General features: G+C 51.4%; 5 protein-coding genes across 5 annotated transcripts; 3 read left to right on the forward strand and 2 right to left on the reverse strand.

The window, feature by feature from the left end:
* Window positions 1-211: 211 nt before the first annotated feature.
* Window positions 212-3,547, forward strand: HO133_003622 (uncharacterized protein; the record flags this gene model as incomplete). Its single annotated transcript, XM_037294544.1, has 9 exons — window positions 212-299; window positions 399-435; window positions 503-599; window positions 663-1,437; window positions 1,488-1,650; window positions 1,713-1,792; window positions 2,360-2,685; window positions 2,766-3,185; window positions 3,386-3,547. 9 exons carry the CDS (start codon window positions 212-214, stop codon window positions 3,545-3,547), a joined length of 2,148 nt encoding a protein of 715 aa, XP_037149232.1.
* Window positions 3,548-5,479: 1,932 nt separating this feature from the next.
* Window positions 5,480-8,824, reverse strand: HO133_003623 (uncharacterized protein; the record flags this gene model as incomplete). Its single annotated transcript, XM_037294545.1, has 6 exons — window positions 5,480-6,561; window positions 6,610-8,059; window positions 8,116-8,271; window positions 8,325-8,446; window positions 8,500-8,584; window positions 8,642-8,824. The coding sequence occupies 6 exons, from the start codon at window positions 8,822-8,824 to the stop codon at window positions 5,480-5,482; spliced, it is 3,078 nt and encodes a 1,025-aa protein (XP_037149233.1).
* A 398-nt stretch (window positions 8,825-9,222) lies between these two features.
* Window positions 9,223-11,110, forward strand: HO133_003624 (uncharacterized protein; the record flags this gene model as incomplete). The annotated part of the gene is made up of 8 exons (XM_037294546.1): window positions 9,223-9,260; window positions 9,380-9,386; window positions 9,436-9,512; window positions 9,660-9,678; window positions 9,836-9,891; window positions 9,947-10,086; window positions 10,283-10,301; window positions 10,390-11,110. 8 exons carry the CDS (start codon window positions 9,223-9,225, stop codon window positions 11,108-11,110), a joined length of 1,077 nt encoding a protein of 358 aa, XP_037149234.1.
* Window positions 11,111-11,594: 484 nt separating this feature from the next.
* Window positions 11,595-14,380, reverse strand: HO133_003625 (uncharacterized protein; the record flags this gene model as incomplete). The annotated part of the gene is made up of 4 exons (XM_037294547.1): window positions 11,595-12,707; window positions 12,760-12,922; window positions 12,976-13,082; window positions 13,136-14,380. The coding sequence occupies 4 exons, from the start codon at window positions 14,378-14,380 to the stop codon at window positions 11,595-11,597; spliced, it is 2,628 nt and encodes an 875-aa protein (XP_037149235.1).
* A 453-nt stretch (window positions 14,381-14,833) lies between these two features.
* Window positions 14,834-17,254, forward strand: HO133_003626 (uncharacterized protein; the record flags this gene model as incomplete). Its single annotated transcript, XM_037294548.1, has 3 exons — window positions 14,834-15,097; window positions 15,166-15,338; window positions 15,394-17,254. 3 exons carry the CDS (start codon window positions 14,834-14,836, stop codon window positions 17,252-17,254), a joined length of 2,298 nt encoding a protein of 765 aa, XP_037149236.1.
* Between the last annotated feature and the right edge of the window lie 253 nt (window positions 17,255-17,507).

Genomic DNA, 17,507 nt, shown 5'->3' on the forward strand with positions numbered 1-17,507 from the left:
TATCTTATATGCAGGACCCGTGAGCTAATTCGGAGTTAATGTATGCACGTAATGCGAGATAATCCGTATGAAGTATTTTCGATTGCGGCACGTCCTTGGCGTCAGCCCTACGCCTACCTGTGCTGCCACACTTGCCATCAACCGCCGACCTCAAGCTTACCAACCACAAGCATACTGTTCCGAAGGCACTCATGCGTACTTCAATCGCACAATGTCGCAAACTCAGACACACACGGAGTCGGTAGATGGTCAAGACCACGATGAGGTACAGAAGAAGGCAAAGAACAGAAGGCCAGCTAGTAAGCTCACCACCTTCACGCCTCCCAAACAGCGTTGGCCGGTAGACCGGTACTTTCAAGATTTGTCCAGTGTCTGACAAAAGCCTCGCGGCTCTACAGATACTGCCTTCCGGCAGCAGCGACTGAAAGCGTGGCAGTAAGTGGCCTGCGACCTCCTACCAGCTACATGTCCCCGTTACGGACCACTACTGAACAATTTGCAGACCCATCCTTACCCCCAAGACGGTTTTGCCTCTCTTCTTCATAGTTGGAATCATCTTCGCTCCAATAGGAGGGCTTCTACTCTACGCCAGTGCCCAAGTCAGCCAACCTCAATCAGACTTTCCACACTCCCACGCATCTTGCTAATGGACACGTTGATAGGTGCAAGAGATATCAATCGACTATACTCATTGTCGGGACGAGGCACAAAATACCTCGATTGACAGCACAGAATACCAGACAATTCCCAGCAAATATACTTCGTCGTCATTCAAAGGCTCCAATTCGAATTGCTCAAGCAACCCAACATACAAATGGAGATCATACAACATCAACCGTACCTACTACAGTGACCAACCTGTGGATACTTCGGTCTGCTCATTGCAGTTCAACATCCCCGACAACCTCAAACCTCCGGTACTCCTCTACTACCGTCTCACGAATTTCTACCAAAACCACCGCCGATACGTTAAATCTCTGGACTCGAATCAATTGAAGGGCGATGCTATAAACAACAATTCTCTTGGCGCGTGTAGTCCTTTGAACACCGACCCCAATGGGAAGCCGTACTGGCCTTGCGGTCTCATCGCCAATTCAATCTTCAACGATTCATTTGCAAATCCCGTGCAGCTGAATGTGCACGATAGTTCTGCCTTCAACGTTACATACAACATGACAGAAAATGGTATCGCCTGGAGCAGCGATAAAGCTCTGTATGCTCCTACAAAATACGACCCTGCAGATATCACTCCTCCACCTAACTGGTATCTGCGATACCAAGACGGTTACACCTCGGACAACTTACCAGACTTGGAAAGCGACGAAGCTTTTCAGGTTTGGATGAGGACTGCTGGGCTTCCGAATTTCAGTAAGCTGGCGAAGCGCAACGATAATGAGACCATGCAGTGTAGCATGTACCAGGTGGATATCGAAAATAGTATGTTGTCCGCCTCAATCTGCTATCACATACTGAAATACGAATTCTAGACTTTCCGGTCGACATATATGGAGGCACCAAATCCTTGGTCATATCCACTCGAACAGTGATGGGAGGGAAGAATCCTTTCCTTGGGATAGCGTATGTGGCAGTTGGTGGCATCTGCATTGTCCTCGGCGCCTTATTCACAGTGACCCATCTCATTAAGCCCCGGTACGTATAATGGAGACTTTCCTACATCGTGGCTGGCCGGACTGACGATATCGTCCATGTAGCAAACTCGGAGACCATACCTATTTGTCATGGAACAATGACCAACCCAGCACAGCGACCGCAACCGGGATTTCAAGACCAGGTAATGATGCAGCATGACCTACTTATATAACGTCGTCGTCTCGACGTGCGTTTTGCCGGAATAATGTTTGGCGTTCTGGTGATATTTTGAACAGGCGCAGCTGAAAAGGGTATAGCAATCTAGAATTTCGTATTTCCTTTCCAAACAACCTCGTTTGCAACATTTTTGGCCTGGGATGTTGATCTGCCCTAAAGATGGGGAGTGGTGGTAGTGGTGGTAGTGGCGTTGGGAAAGCAACAAGAATCCCTTTGTGCTCACCCTAGGGAATCCGGATGCAGTCCACTGAGCTTCAGATTCAATGCAAGGTTCATGCACACAGGAAGGCGCCGCTGAGAGCAGAGGACCTTTGCAATCTTTGCTTCGGTTGACATTGTGAAAGCCTCAGCGGTACCACCTCCGATGCTCTGAGATGCCCTTTTGAGCTCTTCTCCTGTAGAGGTGTATAACACGAGGTAGACTTCTCTCCTTTTGATACTTCATAAACGTCTACTTTGCGTTCCAAGGTTACCCCTTGCCGACCGATTCCCTCAGAAATATAGGACGGTTGCATCATGCTTCTTCCAATAGTGTTAATTTTCCTCTCCACTGCTGCCAATCCCAGCTTTGCCCATCCCGCTGGTGCTAGTCTCGACCTTCTTGACAAGCGAGCCCTCGGCACTGTAGGTCGAAATGTCAACCTTTTTCAAAATGTCACCCAAGTATGCGGCACTCGTGGCCCCAGCGATGAGCTCCGCCAAGCACACGCCGATTTCCTCGAGCAGTCACGACACGGCAACAAGGAACGACAGGCAAGCTCGCCGATCGTGGTACAAACATACATACACTTCGTCTCCACAACCGACCAAATGGACCACTACCCATCCAGCGTGCGGACCTCCATGGTTTCCAGCCAGGTACTCCCCTTCTCACCCATCCCCCCTCCTCTCCCTCCACTCTTCTTGTGAAATTGACAAAACACCCACCAACCCCCCAGGTCTCCATCCTCACCAGCCTCTACCGCCCCGCCGGCATCACCTTCAAGCTCATCTCGACGACCTGGACCGTCAACGACGCCTGGGCCACGGACGCCGAATCGACCCCGATGAAGCGCTCCCTCCGCCGCGGCAACTACGAGGCCCTGAACCTCTACTTCCAGACCAACCTCTCCGCCGCCCCCTACGCCTACGACGCCGCCTCCACCCTGCTCGGCTACTGCACCCTGCCCACCACCATCACGTACCCGGGCCCGGCCGGGCTGGCGCTCGAGTACCCGACGCTCGACTACGCCACCGACGGGTGCAACGTGCTGGCGGGCAGCATGCCCAAGGCCCCGGTGCCGGCGTTCGGGTACGATTTGGGGAAGACGGCCGTGCATGAGGTGGGGCATTGGTTCGGGTTGTTGCATACTTTTCAGGTCTGTTTCATCGTTTTTCTCTCTCTTCTTTCTCTCTCTTCTTTCTCTCTTTTCTTTCTCTCTCTTCTTTCTCTCTCTTCTTTCTCTCTCCATCTCCCCGAACGGCAATCCCGATGGCCGTCGTGCTCGTTTCGAGAAAGAGAAAGAGAATGAATGAATGGGTTCTGACCGACCGACCGACTGACTCGCCCTCCGCCCAGGACAACACGTGCGCGACCGGCGACCCGGGCGACTACTGCGACGACACGCCGCAGGAGAGCCAGAGCACGACGGGTTGTCCGACGGGCAAGGACAGCTGTCCCGGTTCGCCGGGTCTGGACCCGGTCAGCAACTACATGGATTACTCGACCGACGCGTGGTAAGTCTCGGATCCGCTCTCCTTCTCTTCTCTTCCCCCCCCCCACCCCCGCTGCGAACCTGAAAATGTGTGCGAACCGTGGGGGACACGGGAGGGTGTGGGGGGGGGGGGGGGGGATTGGGGAGAACGTTTGAAAAAAGACAGGGACTGACATCTGCACTCGCTCGGTGCGGTATAGCTACAGCCGGTTTTCGCCGGATCAGTTGGCGCGGATGAAGAATATGTTCGGTCTGTTCCGGTTGGGGTTTTGAGGTCGATTGGGGAAGGGGATGGGAGCATCGGTTGTGGGCCGGGGGGGGGGTATTGCAGCGCTTTCTTTATAGGAAGGAGGATGGAGTAGTTAGGGAAACACGTGCACTTTGTCGAACATATTGCCCGTTGTTGCGTTCGGTGTTTGGAAACTACGTTGAGCAGCACCGCTGCTCTGGAAAGATTCTCGGGTGCGCGACAATTTATCTCCCTATCATATTCCCACTCGTCACTTCCACCCTCCTTACCAACCCCCCTTTCCCCCTTCTACACCTACACCCTCACACCCACCCACCCACCCCAACCTCATCAACCTCATCAACCTCATCAAAACCCGTCCCCCGTCCCCCGTCCCCCGCACCCCTACCTCATCAAACCCCTCCCCCCTCCCTCCCTCCCCCCCCCCTCCCCCCTCCCCCTCCTCCACCCCCGCCCAAAATCCAATCCCAACCCCAACCGCACTCAACGGACAAAAGAATCCCACAACCGACCGGCTGACCGAGCGAGAACCCGTCAACGGCCAAAAGATCCCGACGGGAGCGCGAGAGCTGCCGACTTCATACGAGAAAGAGGCGGCGGCGGGGACGATGATGATGATGCTGGATCGCGCGGGCCGAGGAGGAGGGGATGGGTGATCGGCGGCGGCACGTGGGTGGTTGAGGGGGTGGGTGCGGAGGCGGTGGGAGAGGCGGGTGGAGTCGATGGTGTGGGAGCAGGGGAGGCGGACGGGGTGGGGGAAGGAGGGCGGGCTCGTGGCAGCTGGGGTGGGGGGAGTAGGGAGGGCTTGTGGCAGATGGGGGGGGGGGGGATTGGCGGTCTGGGAGTGCGGTGTCTGGGACGGAGGGGAGTTGGGGGAGAGAATGCGGAGGCCCATTTTGGAGATTGGGGTTTGGATGGATGGATGGGTTGGTTTTTGTTTTTTTTGGGGTGGGTATTGATGTTGGTTGGACTGGAGTGTAGATCTGATTTGAGAGATACCGTTGGTTCTGAGCCGGGTTTGAAGCTTTGGGAGATCTTACAGGCGGCGGCACAGTTCCGGTGGCTTCGATCAACGGGCACGGTTTTCGATAGAGGGGTTTGATCTTTTGGCAAGAGACACTGCTGGAGGTGAGGGAGCCATTGAACACAGGGTTGGATGGAGGGAAAAAATAAAATGTGCCTATGGGCACCTTTCCCCATTGCTCCGCATTGGAAGGTTGAAGAAGATTCATAAACGGCTTCATTAATGATAGGGAAATTGTCTATTGTCGAGCGAGCTATTCGAAGTGCTTTGCAGTAGCGTGGGTCTGGACCGTCTGTTCAAGGCGTGTGGACGCGAGTCCAGTTGGTGGGTTTGATGCTGGAGAAGGAATAATGACGGTCGTGGCTAGGCTGGAAGGACCTCTGGAGTTTGGTGGCAGCCAGTAGTGGACACGTTCGAGATCTGAAAGACGAAGCGCCGAGACCATGCCTCAATCCAACCCGTGCTGGGTCTGAAATGACTCAATATGCGAAGGGTATTTCATCGTGATCCTTGTCTATTCAAAAGGCTGCTCAATGACTAACACCACGTCGTCAGATGGAATTAACCAACGCTTAATGCCCGAGAAACTTGCGTCTGTGGGCTGTCAAACACACAACTGCCCAGGACGAGTCTCGTATCAAGTGGATGACCAAAGGTAAATGTTCCCCAATCAGTAAAGGCAATCTACCGCTTCTTCTTCCTTCCGGAATCCTCATCTTCCAAACCACCCTCTCTGTCCTTCTTCTTAGCTTTCTTCTCAAGCTCATCCCAGTCCTCTCCACCACTCTCATCGTCGCTTGCGTCACCTTCATCAGCAGAAGCGTCGTCATCGAACTCCGATTCGTCCTCGGACTCAGACACGTCAGCAGCAAGATCAGAGTCCGACATTTCGAACGCGGACTCTTCCTCCTCGTCTTCCTCGTCTTCATTGTCAGATTCCATGGTCAGGAACGACCAACCACCGTCGACAAAGAACTGGTGAGGGTCCGCAATCACAGTCTTCATGATAGTGCCCCAATTGAGATTCAGAGGACCTTCGCTGTATGGAATATTGACGGAGTCGAGCCAGTCTTTGACAGCCTCCAGGCTCTCCACTGGTACCGTGTTGATGTGGACAGGCGGTCGATTGAAATCTTTGAAGATGCAGACCATGTCAAAGTTCTTCAAGCCAAATTGTACACGTTCCAGATGGACGATCTCAATCTCTTCTAGGGTGAGTACCATGAAAGGCGGCTCCGTCAGTTGCACCAGGCAGTCAGTAGTGGGCTGGCATAGCACGTTCGAGCGGTTAGGTACACCGCTAAAGCCCAGATCTCGGAATGGAATGTCGACCCCCTTGGAATCTGAATCAGCGGCCGTTATCTTCTCTGCGAAATTCTTGAAGACTTTGTCAAGCTGCGCTCGTCGTCTTCTCTCCTCCTGCTCCTGCTCGAACTCCTCTTCGTCACCATAACGGTGCTTCCGCTTTCGGTTTCCAGTCTCATCAAACGCCATATCCGTGGCTTCGCGATAAAATTGCACATCTTTGGCCTTCTTCTTTCCAATCATGATCGGATCTCTCAGATGAATGTGTATGATGACGATCAGCTCGTGCGTAGAGGGTTGAAAGAAGAGATGCTTCATGTTACTGAAGAGGATGTCAATTTGACTGCCACGATGGTCGTGGTAGCGGAGACCGTTATTATGGATCTCCAGTTCACCAGCAATACGCTTGCCGTCAAGGCCAGGCCGGGCGAAGACATTGTCGAGACCCACTGGCTTACGGTCTGGGTGATGTTAGTAATCTGTCTTCAAGACAGGATCAAAATACATACTTCGGACAACACTGAGCTTGTCCTGCTCAACCACGTCTTCCAGCTCTTTCTTCTCCTGTTCTCGACGCACAGCGTTCTTTCGGAGGTCGGTTATCTGCTGTGCGATATCCTGCATTCGATCTGAATCCGTAGATCTGAAAGTCAAGCTTCTCACAAAGTGTGCTGTTGCATCCTCGAAAGGCTGGTCGTCTTTCCTGCCAACACCCTGCCCAGGCGAGAGGAAATTGATTCGCAGATAGGAGAATTCTCCTTCGTCACTTTTGCTGGCGTTCTTGATCGTATTGATATGGAATGGCACAGGCCGGCCCATGATTGGCAATACGATTGTTGAAGCCTTGACATCGACTACGATCGAGAGGTCTGCCACCCTTGAAGGAAACTGATTGTCCCGTTTGTAAGACTCAAATTTCTTGAATTTTTTCTGTGTCACCCCATTCGCATCGCCGATTGCCTCGCTGTACTGCTCCAAGCCATTCTGCTGGATCTTCTGGGAGAGTTCCTTCTGATGGTCTCGTCTCCGTGCTTCTGCTCCTTCGTCCACCTGTTTTGCGCGGTCAGCACGAAGCTTCGTCTTCACCACGTTGCTAGATGCCACAGCTCCAATTTTGGGATCTTTCTTGGCTTTCGACTTCTGCGCCGGCGTTTCTTCTTCCTCTTCATCCTTGAAGTAGAATGATACTGCCCCGAGCTCCAATGCCGCGGCATTGGTAAAGTTGGCAGAGCCTTCGGATCGTCCCTTGACGCGGATAGTGTCCGATACGAAGAGTGTATAAGCTTTGCTTTTCTTGTCCTGAGGACTTGGGTTCTCAATGTCGGTGAAGCCAGGGGCGATATTCAGTGTCATTCCATCCTTAAGCTGTCTGGTATTCTTTGCGTTTATAATGAGGGTTGAGTCCCGACTCTCGATACCAATCCCCCCACCTATACTCTTCAGGAAATGTTTCTCCAGTTCCGGCTTCTTTGTCTTGATGATATTCAGGGCTTTGTTGTAAAGGTCTTTGATGACAACACCTTCCCTCGCCTCCTGAATGAGCGTATCTTGTATGCTGTGAAGCACTTTGTAATTCGCTTCCTGAGACGAGTTGGGATCCACCAAGAACGTGCGAGCTACCATCGAGCTGTAGCTCTTGTACCGAAGGCCAAGACCAGCGATGATAATACCGGGATGTAGATTGTTAGTGTCAGAAGCCGCTGATAATTTAAGGTCGTAGTTCCCACCGCTCTGAACCATTGGTCCGTACATAAAGTCAAGCTGGCTGTTGTCGAAATCAGATGGTAGCTTGGTCTTCAGATTTCGGAAAAATTTCTGGTCATCGAGCTTCTGGTCAATCTTATCCGAGAGTTCTTTATGCGTCACTTTCTTCTCCGCATCCAGGATTCCTGACATCTCCTCGACGAAGAACTCTGATAGAAGTCCCGTACAAGCCCTTGACGCGTTTCGCATATTCCGCTGCTCAGTATAAGCGACCTTCTGAGCTGAACATGGATACGCATTGGGGGACCCACCAGCTCGTTTTCATCCTTCACTGCAAAGGCGGCTCCTGAAAGAGCCAGGGAGATGTCGACTTCTTCAACCTCTTTGGAGATGTCACCATAAGCCTTCTTCCACTCCTCCGCAAATGGCCCTGCTGAGGCATCCTTGGCAATGATCCCAACTTTCTTCTGAACGATGTCAGCGAACCTGTACAGCAACTACAATGGACCATGTAACGTACTCCTGCGCCTTTGATGACATCGAGGCACTTCTCAAACTGCTTCGCATTCTGTTCCGCGTCCTTGCCGCGGACAAGGATCTCGATCGGGACCTTGCCACCCTTCAGAGGCTCAAGGTGTTTAGCTAGAAAATTTCAAGTCAGTCCAGAAGCCGCGCGCAGCTCGGCTGCCACGTACCTTTCTTCGAAGTAGTGACGATATAGAGGGACTCCAATGTGAAGACCATTAGAGTAGCAGGAAATTCATATCCAAGTAGCCAGAACTGCAATCACCTGTGTAAGCTCTTGACGTCAAGGGGCATTCTAGTAGTAGCACATACGTGCATGGCGTTGTTCTTCTGAAACGACTGACTCTCCTCATTCCTACCCAAGAGAACCACTATGGACCCCACGCCGCCGAACAGCGCGTCGTTCGACTGTCGTTTGTCGCCCTTCCATGTCGAAACAAAGTGTGAGAGCCGATTGTTGAAGGTGTCCTTGTCTATCTTGACTTCGTCTCCCATTTTCTCGAGGGCTCTAGACGAACTATGGTGGGAGGAAAATGAAAAAAGAATGATAGTGTTGTGAAGAGTAAGGTGGAGAAGTGTCAGTGAAAGGTGAAAGGTGGAAAGCGCGAAGCGCGTAAAATGGCTGCAGACGCCGATGAAGCTTAGCGCCCTATTACGAAACGGGTATAGCGTGGCAGGCACCGACCTTCACTTCATCTCAACCTCGCAGGCAATCACAGAACCGTTAGATGCGTGTTTCCTTGAGATCGGAAGTAGGTAAGGAGCAAGTGATATTCCTATCCAGTGACACAGATGGCTTGGGAGTAGGATGTTTGGGACGTCGACCAAAGGATTATCAAACACAGATTCGGCTTCGGATATACCAAATAGTCCTCGAAGAGACAAAAAAAGCAATGCCGCCACCGGAGCATCCGCATCAGGAGTGCGAGCTGTTGCCTCTCAGACGGTAGCCTTCTATTTCAGGGCTCCAGCGAAGGCCTTCTTTCGTACTCGTGTTGAGTGAGTTCAGTGTTACGTGTAGAAGAGATGGCCATGCTTATCTCTGTGTAGCTACCTAGTACGATGCATTCTTGATAGTTTTGAGGAGCTGCTGAAGCCAGTGTCAGGCCTTCGCAAGGGCTATCAATCCTCGAGTTCAGGCTCAGGAAAGTTGGTCTCTCCGAATGAGTACGCCTGGGCTTCTGTACGTATTTTCGGAGTCCATATTTCTTCTTCTGAACTAAATTTTGAGGCTTGAGAGATGTCTTGGGAGTGTTCACTCTCTAGACGTGTTTCAAGGCTCGCCATGCCCCCTCAAACAAGCAAGACTGACCCTGAGTTCATAATCCAGTACTCATGCCGTTCGAACTGTATGTACATTTCAGCAATATTTTCATATCAGAGACCATTGTATGAGTGCAAGGCCTGTTTGGGGGGCGAGAGCTCCTTTCTTACTGCCGCAGTCGTCATAAGAACAGTCTTTAGCCTCGAAGAAAGACAACATTCTGACTCTGACGTATTGGATAGTACGGATGGACCTTCATTCCCAACCATGTGCTCCCGCCCATGCTTGCAAATGTTGGGTAATGCCCCCTCTTCTCTCCACGCTAGTAGCCTTGAATGCCTGACAAGTGGTAGAGTTGGAGCAGTTCTGTACACGTCTTATCTCCAGATCTTAGGTACTCTGCACCACCCCTCTTCGCAATCGCTGAAGAGAATCTATCCACCTCCACCAGTCTACTGCACAGCCTTAGCCGGATTTTCTGCCGGCGTAGTCCGTACGTACATTTCGGAGCTGATCCTTTCTATTTCGTAATGAAGTTGAGTCGAACGATATATTTCGAGAGCCAGAAAATCTTTCTTGTCCTCAGACCTGTCTTGCAATTCCATTTCCTACCCCAAATAAACAATGCTGACTCCGAGATCTGCGCAGAGTACGTATCCTCGGTGCACATGTCCTTTCTTCTTGAACAGAGATTCGAGTCTTAAACAAGTCTTGGGAGTGTTTTCACCTTAGAGATTTTTCCAGGCTCGGTATTCCCCCCTGAACAGGCAGATACTGACCCGCAATCTGGATGCAGATCAGTGATAGCGGCTCCTCTTGACGCTCTGTCCGTTCGCTTCCGTACCAGCGAGGTCTTGAGCGGCAAATATAACACGATGTGGCAATACGGCCGCAGCAAGCTCCGCGAGATCGGTCCTCGTGGTGTATTCGCGGGTTGGGGCCTGTCTCTTGTCAAAGATTCATTCGGCTATGCGGCCTTTTTCGCAACCTTCGAGTATGTCAAAGCCCAGGCTTACTACGGCTTCGTGGCCAAATACTACGGCGACTTACAGAGCAATCTACTTTCCCCAATTCTGAGTCCCAAACTGGATGGGACTGGGCCCATCGATGCCATCAAACCGCACTACGCCATCGAGCCGACCTTTTTGATGCTTGCCGGAATCGCAGCCTCAATAAGTCAACAGATCGTCCAGCATCCACTCAATTTAATCCAGAACGTCCACTACAAGTCGCTCGCGTTCTTAGACTCACAGGCCAAGATTGATCAACCCAAGGCCGCGATGTTGCGGAGCTATTACGGGGCTTACAAGAAGACATATGACCAATGTCTGGTGTACGCCCGCCGTTCTGGCGGTTGGCTAAGGTGGCTTTATAAGGGGGTTCTCGTGAACACTATCAAGCAAGTCCCAAGTACTAGCGCCGGCCTTGTGATCTTTGAGCTCGTTAGGAGACGGTATGGTAATGAAGCGGAAGCTGTAAAGATCAAGAAGCACGGTTATGACATCCTTCTAACGTGATAAGGGCCCGGAAATGCGGTCTGAAAAGGGAGCACTCATGCGGTGGATAGCCAACCTGGCCTACTCTTGAATGGGACGATATCCCCTGCTGGCCTAGAGGGTTTTCCAATTTAATGTACAATTAGAGATGGAAGTGGTCACACAACTCACTCAAAAAGCAGCGTTGACCGTGTGATCACGGCAATGAACCGCTTTGTCCTTTGTTTCGAGTCCGGTAGCCCTCGCGTGCACCTCCTGGAGTTCCACACCAATGAACGTACAGAGTAGCAATCATTGTATCCACTCAATTAAAGTATATACAATCATATGTAAAGTATAGCATACACAGCAAGCTGTGTGCATTAGTGAAAGCTGCTGCCAACATGTGCCCATCTGCTGCGACTCTTCTACATCGCCAACTCACTCTACCAAAATGAATGCGCTTTTCCTTTCCTCTGGGTATATGCATCCAAGCACACGAGGACTGCAACAGTCGACTTTTTCCCTATGTATTCACCCTCTGATAGAAAAGAATGTATGCGACTTTGTTGTCCTTGACGGACGCCCGATGAACAGGAGTCATCTTTCCAGATGAAATCTTGGGTATCTCATTCCCATTAGCAACCCCTGACCACTTCTTGCCGACTGAAGACGAAGTCGAGGCCACGCCATTGACCTGACTCCATCCTTTCTCCGCCTGCTTCTGCTCCTCTTCTTCCGCTGCAAACTGTTCATAAACGTTGCTGCTCTGATGCTGACCGTTTTTGTGCTGCTCCAGCGCAGCAGCTAGAACTTTAGGATCCTCTTCGCTCCCGCCTTCCGCCACATCTTCGCTTCTAATTCGCCTTATGACCGTGTCATCGAGTCGAATCCACTCCCGTCCCTCTTGCCGCCGCACGTCGACAGTGTAGTGACCTCCGCTAGCATTCTTCCCGTGATGATATACAACACTAATGAGACGATATTTTGGCAAGCCTCCATGAGCGAGCAAACCTCCCCTTTTGTGTTGCGGGAAGACCTCCTTCGGAATCTCAAGGTCCAAGGGGTAGCCCACTTTCTTCCAAATCTTCTGAGTTCCGCCACTACTGTCGTACTGAAAACGCTTCAGATGAAGGATGAGCACTTGTGGCAGAGTTTCAACGGTGACCTGTTTGGTGGCCGTTGAACCTGGGCCCCTCGGTGAGTTGAAATCGCCATGAAGCGTTTCTGGCTTAGTCAACCCTTTCAATGCGTCTATGATATTGCTGACGTGCGGTGCGCCAATGTCAAGCTGTAAGGGCTGGTATGGTTCCAGTGTGACCGAGTTCTTCATGCCTGGTACACGCAATTCTGAGCGAAGTTTTCCACCGAAGATCTTGGTAACCGGTGATTCAGTGGCAATCGCTCCTGATGATCTAGTAATGGCAGCTCTCTGCTTCGGTCCAACTTCCTGCCAAACCCCATCATCTATTGCATGAGGATCAGTAGATTCGCTGGTCGGGGATGTCACTCCGTTAGTAGGAGTTGACGCTCCAGAGGACATTTTCGCATTGGGTGATCTCATCGCCCGACTGCACTCATCATGCATCTCTTCCAGAATGAAGCCGAGGAACTCTTCTGCATCTTGCTGGTGTCCACGCTGATGGAGGTCAGTAAATGTCTTAGCGATCCAAGATAAGCAAAAGACTTACTCGCATAGACGAGAATCGAGGTAGTCGGCGAATGACCTCGTACACGAACTCTGGAATGAAAGCTTCGCCATATTGCTCAAGCTCATTTTCTTTCAGACGCATCCGAAGCTGGTCAACAGAAGCTGCTGCATCGATGACAGGGAATTCACGCATGAACATAATCCTGAGAATAGGTCAATACTACTCGGCTGACACATGGCTTCACTACTGGCTTACATGGCGTCCATGAGTGGAGTATCACTTTTGAAGCTATGTGCCGCTTGTCTTCCGATTTTCTCGAGAAAATTGTAGAATGGTATACAAAAAACAAGGACCTGCAGAATCTATTGGACTGATTAGAGGCGTTTAAAAATACCGAGGAGCAACTAGGACTTACAGAATTCATGTAGCACATGTTGCCAGTATTAACAAGGCCTCTCGGCTCCAGGAAAGCTATTTTCGCATTCTCGTTATTCTCCTTCACGCTGTATGAGCTAAGGGCGTCGGCCAAAGACCCGGCTTTGGTTGGGGTAAAGCCATTGGTCTGAGCTGCGGAGTCACTAGGAGCTTGAGCTGTTCTAGCTGTAGTGTTCTGTCCCATAGTTCGAACGAGGTCTGCCCAAGACTTTGGTGCGGCTTTAACAGGAGGCAAAGTTACAGTCTCTACAGACTTGGCCGGGTCTTCGCTCCCCTCCGCATTGACTTTAGCAGCAGTCTCGACAGCATTGGCGAGGTGATCAGCGTTCGCTGGTACGCCATTCATTACATCGGAAGCGGCACTAGCTGAGGCTCGCTTGGATGGCCGCGAGGCTAATGGAAGGTTTGGGACCGCAGGCACTATAGGAAGTAAAGGGATGCTCGGTCGACTTGAGGCATTCATCTTTGGAGTAATTTCAGAGGAAGGAGTGGTCGGCTGGGTAGACAGAGCTTCTGATGGAGGTTGTGATGTCAAGGGGGTCTCAAAAACAGGAGGGTCGCGTAAGGATTCTTGCATGGGAGGTGGAGCTTCGACAGCTAACATAGCTTCGTCAGGTACAGTCTCAGCATCGCCGATGGATGCTCGACGAGAAGGAAGCTCAACAGGAACGCTTGATGACTGCGGAGCGGGCGTTTTTCTTCTTCTTCGAGATGCTCTAGAAGGGAAGGCGCCTTCGAATGATTGCCAAGGAAGAGGTGGGTAAAAAGGAGTCCGTTGAGACGGCTGTGGCACGGATGGAGGTGGTGGAGGCGTCGGAGGAGCACGGTACGGGTTCGACACAGTCATGGGTGTGGATGAAGGTACGTGTACGGACGTGTTGGACGAAGATGGTGAGAGCATGCCTTGGACCGAACGTATCGAAGATGATGAGGGGGCTTGTTGTGATGATGGACGCATAGGTGGCAGGTGTGGTGGTATTGGATAGGGTGTTATCGAAGGATATTGCTGGTAACCCCTTCCCATGGACATGGGTACTGGATAGGGCGTCCATTGCTGCGGAGGCCGCTGGTAATGGACAGGGTATTGATATTGATAGCCTTGGTAGTATGGCGGCTGCTGCGGAGGATGAGGGGAAGGGGCGTAGGGAGCATTGTGCCCAGGTCGGCCATTGGAAAGAGGTATAGCTGGCTGCACCTGTGGTAAGATGGGTTGGTGAGAGTTCATGGCCGTGTGCCCCAGAGGGGGACGTAGAACGACTCTCGGCGCGCAACAATCTCTTTTCTAAGTCAACATGGCATATGCCGTCCGGCATTGAGATGTCATTGTGGAAGCGGTAAAGCAGGAGGTATGCCTATAGGTGCCTTTCGCAGAAGATATCTGGGATAGTCTTGCGAGCAGGCGTCAAACAATGATGGTCGAGGCTGTCGTTTGCTGGACGGTATTATCTACTTAGGTTATTTTCCGTCTATCCAAACCGCCAAGCACCAAACGGCGCTAGGGCTAGACCTCGACTGCGAGTCATCTTGCCCCTCCACCCTACCAACAACAACGTCCCTTTTGGGGCCTGTACACCCCATAAGACACACAGATGAAAGTGCGTTCAATACTTGTTCCTGTATATCTCATACCTTGTACATAAATCACATTCGAGCCCTACTAGGACCTCAACTGAACGCGATGTCAGCAAACTCGTCGGTCTCTCTGGCTTCAAAGAACGCGTGCAATCCATCCCAGACGCCTTCGCCCTCACAATCGCAAAGCGGGTCTTCCATTGGGATCGAGGGTCATACACAGCGCCGGATTGGTGGTTCGGGAAGCTTCGGCATAGGATCGACGTCGCGGTCCATATCCTCCACTGCGAGGAACAACCAGTCCCTGAAGAAACAACACAAAGGCCAAAGGCGGCCCAGGCTTGCGGATGAGGATGCTGCTGCTGAATCCGTGAGCCAGAACCCACATTCCTGAGACAGAAATGTTACAGACGGCGACTGACACCTCGTGATGGATAGGCGGCCATGCAGTCTACCAATAGTCGGAAAGGACGGACTTCGATAACCCATTTGATGAACTTCACTTTACCCCCTCGACCTCAGTCTTACCAACCTCATCACTTCGGTCGCAACACAAGACGAAACCCCACTTGGGGGCTGGGATCTGGCTATCATGCTGAGGATAAGGCCAAGTAGGCAGATCTTCCGTGCACATGTGGTTGAAATTCGACGCTCATAAACAGCAAGATACATACATGCCAACTACCGCTTCATTGTCAATCCGAACGGGGCTTACCAAGCCCAAGGCGTGGACGCAGATGTGCATTTAGACTGGAGTAACGTTTTGCAGATCCTTGTTTCTGCTCAATCACAATCAACCAATTGTCCCATATGCTTGTCGACCCCGGTGGCTCCTCGAATGGCCAAATGTGGGCATATTTTCTGTCTACCATGCCTGATTCGATTCATGCACTCGTCTGATGATACCGGCCCAACACCTGAGAAGAAAGCAAGATGGAAAAAGTGTCCCATTTGTTGGGATAGTATATACATCTCGGAGACTCGGCCTGTCCGATGGTTCACTGGACAAGAGGGAGAGCGACCCCAAGAAGGGGCCGATGTTGTGCTTAGACTGATAATGCGGCAGCCTGGAAGTACGCTTGCTTTGCCTCGAGACGGGGCTGAATCTTTGGAAAAAGCTGAAGACATCCCTTGGTACTTTGCTGCGGAGGTCATGGACTACGCACGTGTGATGAAAGGGAGCGAGGAATATGTGACTGACCAGTACGACGAGGAAATTGAGGCGCTGCAGCAGCAAGAGAAAGAGGACGAGCTCATGTTTGGGGAGGAAACTCAATGGACAAAGAAAGCTGTGTCATCCATTTTGGAAGCTAAAGAGAGAATTAAGGGCATCGGCAATCCTCCGAGTGCGCCCAAGCAGCCCAGCGAAAGGAAACCACGGCGCCCACTACTCGACTTCGTTAAAAGCAGTGATGGCACGAGTGTCCCCGATTTCTATTTATTACAACATGCTACAAAGTCTGGTCAATCTCTGTCTGGAAGCTCCGTTGGTCCACAAAGTCTATCTGGTTCTTCATTGGATCCGTCGCCGACAGCCACATCAACCAGCCAGAGTAACGAAAGGACATCTTCGGCAACAGTGTCTACTGAGTCCCAGAGTTCAGCTACTTCTCGCTCGCAACCTCTAGCATCAAGCACTGACCAAGCGTCGTCGTCGCGCTTCCGAGACAGATCTGGCGCTGCCTCTCGTCATGCCCACAACGATCCACCTTTCTTCTTCTATGAGGCTCTTATGCACTACTACTTATCCCCCCTTGATATTCGCATTTTGAAAGCTGCGTTCGGAGATTATTCTTCTTTTCCTACAACCATACTTCCACGAGTAGAGCGGGTCTCCACAGGACATATCATCGACGATGATCTCCGACGGCGCGCAAAATACCTCGCACATCTCCCTCATGGATGCGAGGTCGGATTCCTTGAATGTAATTGGACCGACGTTGTAAGTCCGGAAGTCCTCGAGGGATTTGCGGTTGAGATCGAGCGACGACGGAAGAAGAATCGGGAAAAGGAATTCCGTGAAGAGAAGGAACGTATAAGAGCAGAGAAAGAGGAGGACGACAAAAGATGGGCCGCTGCAAGAAGGCGACGCCCTATCCCATCCCATGATCTTGTCACCGAATCCGATTTCCAGCCACTACCTGATACGTCAGCTATAGACCTCGCAGCAGCCTCCTCATCACCGCCTTGGTCCTCATCAAGGGCTCAAGGTGGCTCTGGATTTGCCTCTTTAGCGTCCCCATCTACCAGCCCTGTTGCCTCCAAGACTGTATGGGGCACAAGAATGATTGTGCCCACGTCACCAGACATGCCTGCAGTTCGGGACGAGCATGAGCCGTCAGAGAACGATGGCTGGCTTCAGGGATGGGAGCGAGATCTTTTACAAGAAGAGGATTTAGTTGCTCAGGTTGAAGCAAGCAGTCTCGAAGCCAGCAGTTCCAACCAAGCAATCCCAAATGCGAGCAACAAGAAGAAAAAGGGCAAGAAGATCACGTTAATGTCTACGAATGTGCGCAGGGGCGCATAGTGACAAAGTGTTAGTTGACGCTATTTTAGGAGAACATTTTGGGTGTACATAGGTATTAATTGCATATCAAGCAATTCACTGTAAATTTCTCCTTCAATTTTGTGTCTTTGAGCGGAGTCAGGAGTAGCACTTTGGACCAAGCCTGATGATACTTGATAGATATTTGTATTCCCGTGACGATACAAACACGAGCACTTTGACAAAGATACATTACCCGAAACTTTCTATTGTTGTTGTTGTTGTTGTTACCAGA

This window comes from Letharia lupina (genome assembly GCF_014066315.1).
Source record: "Letharia lupina isolate WasteWater1 chromosome Unknown contig_18, whole genome shotgun sequence".
NCBI classification, from domain to species: Eukaryota; Fungi; Ascomycota; class Lecanoromycetes; order Lecanorales; family Parmeliaceae; genus Letharia; species Letharia lupina.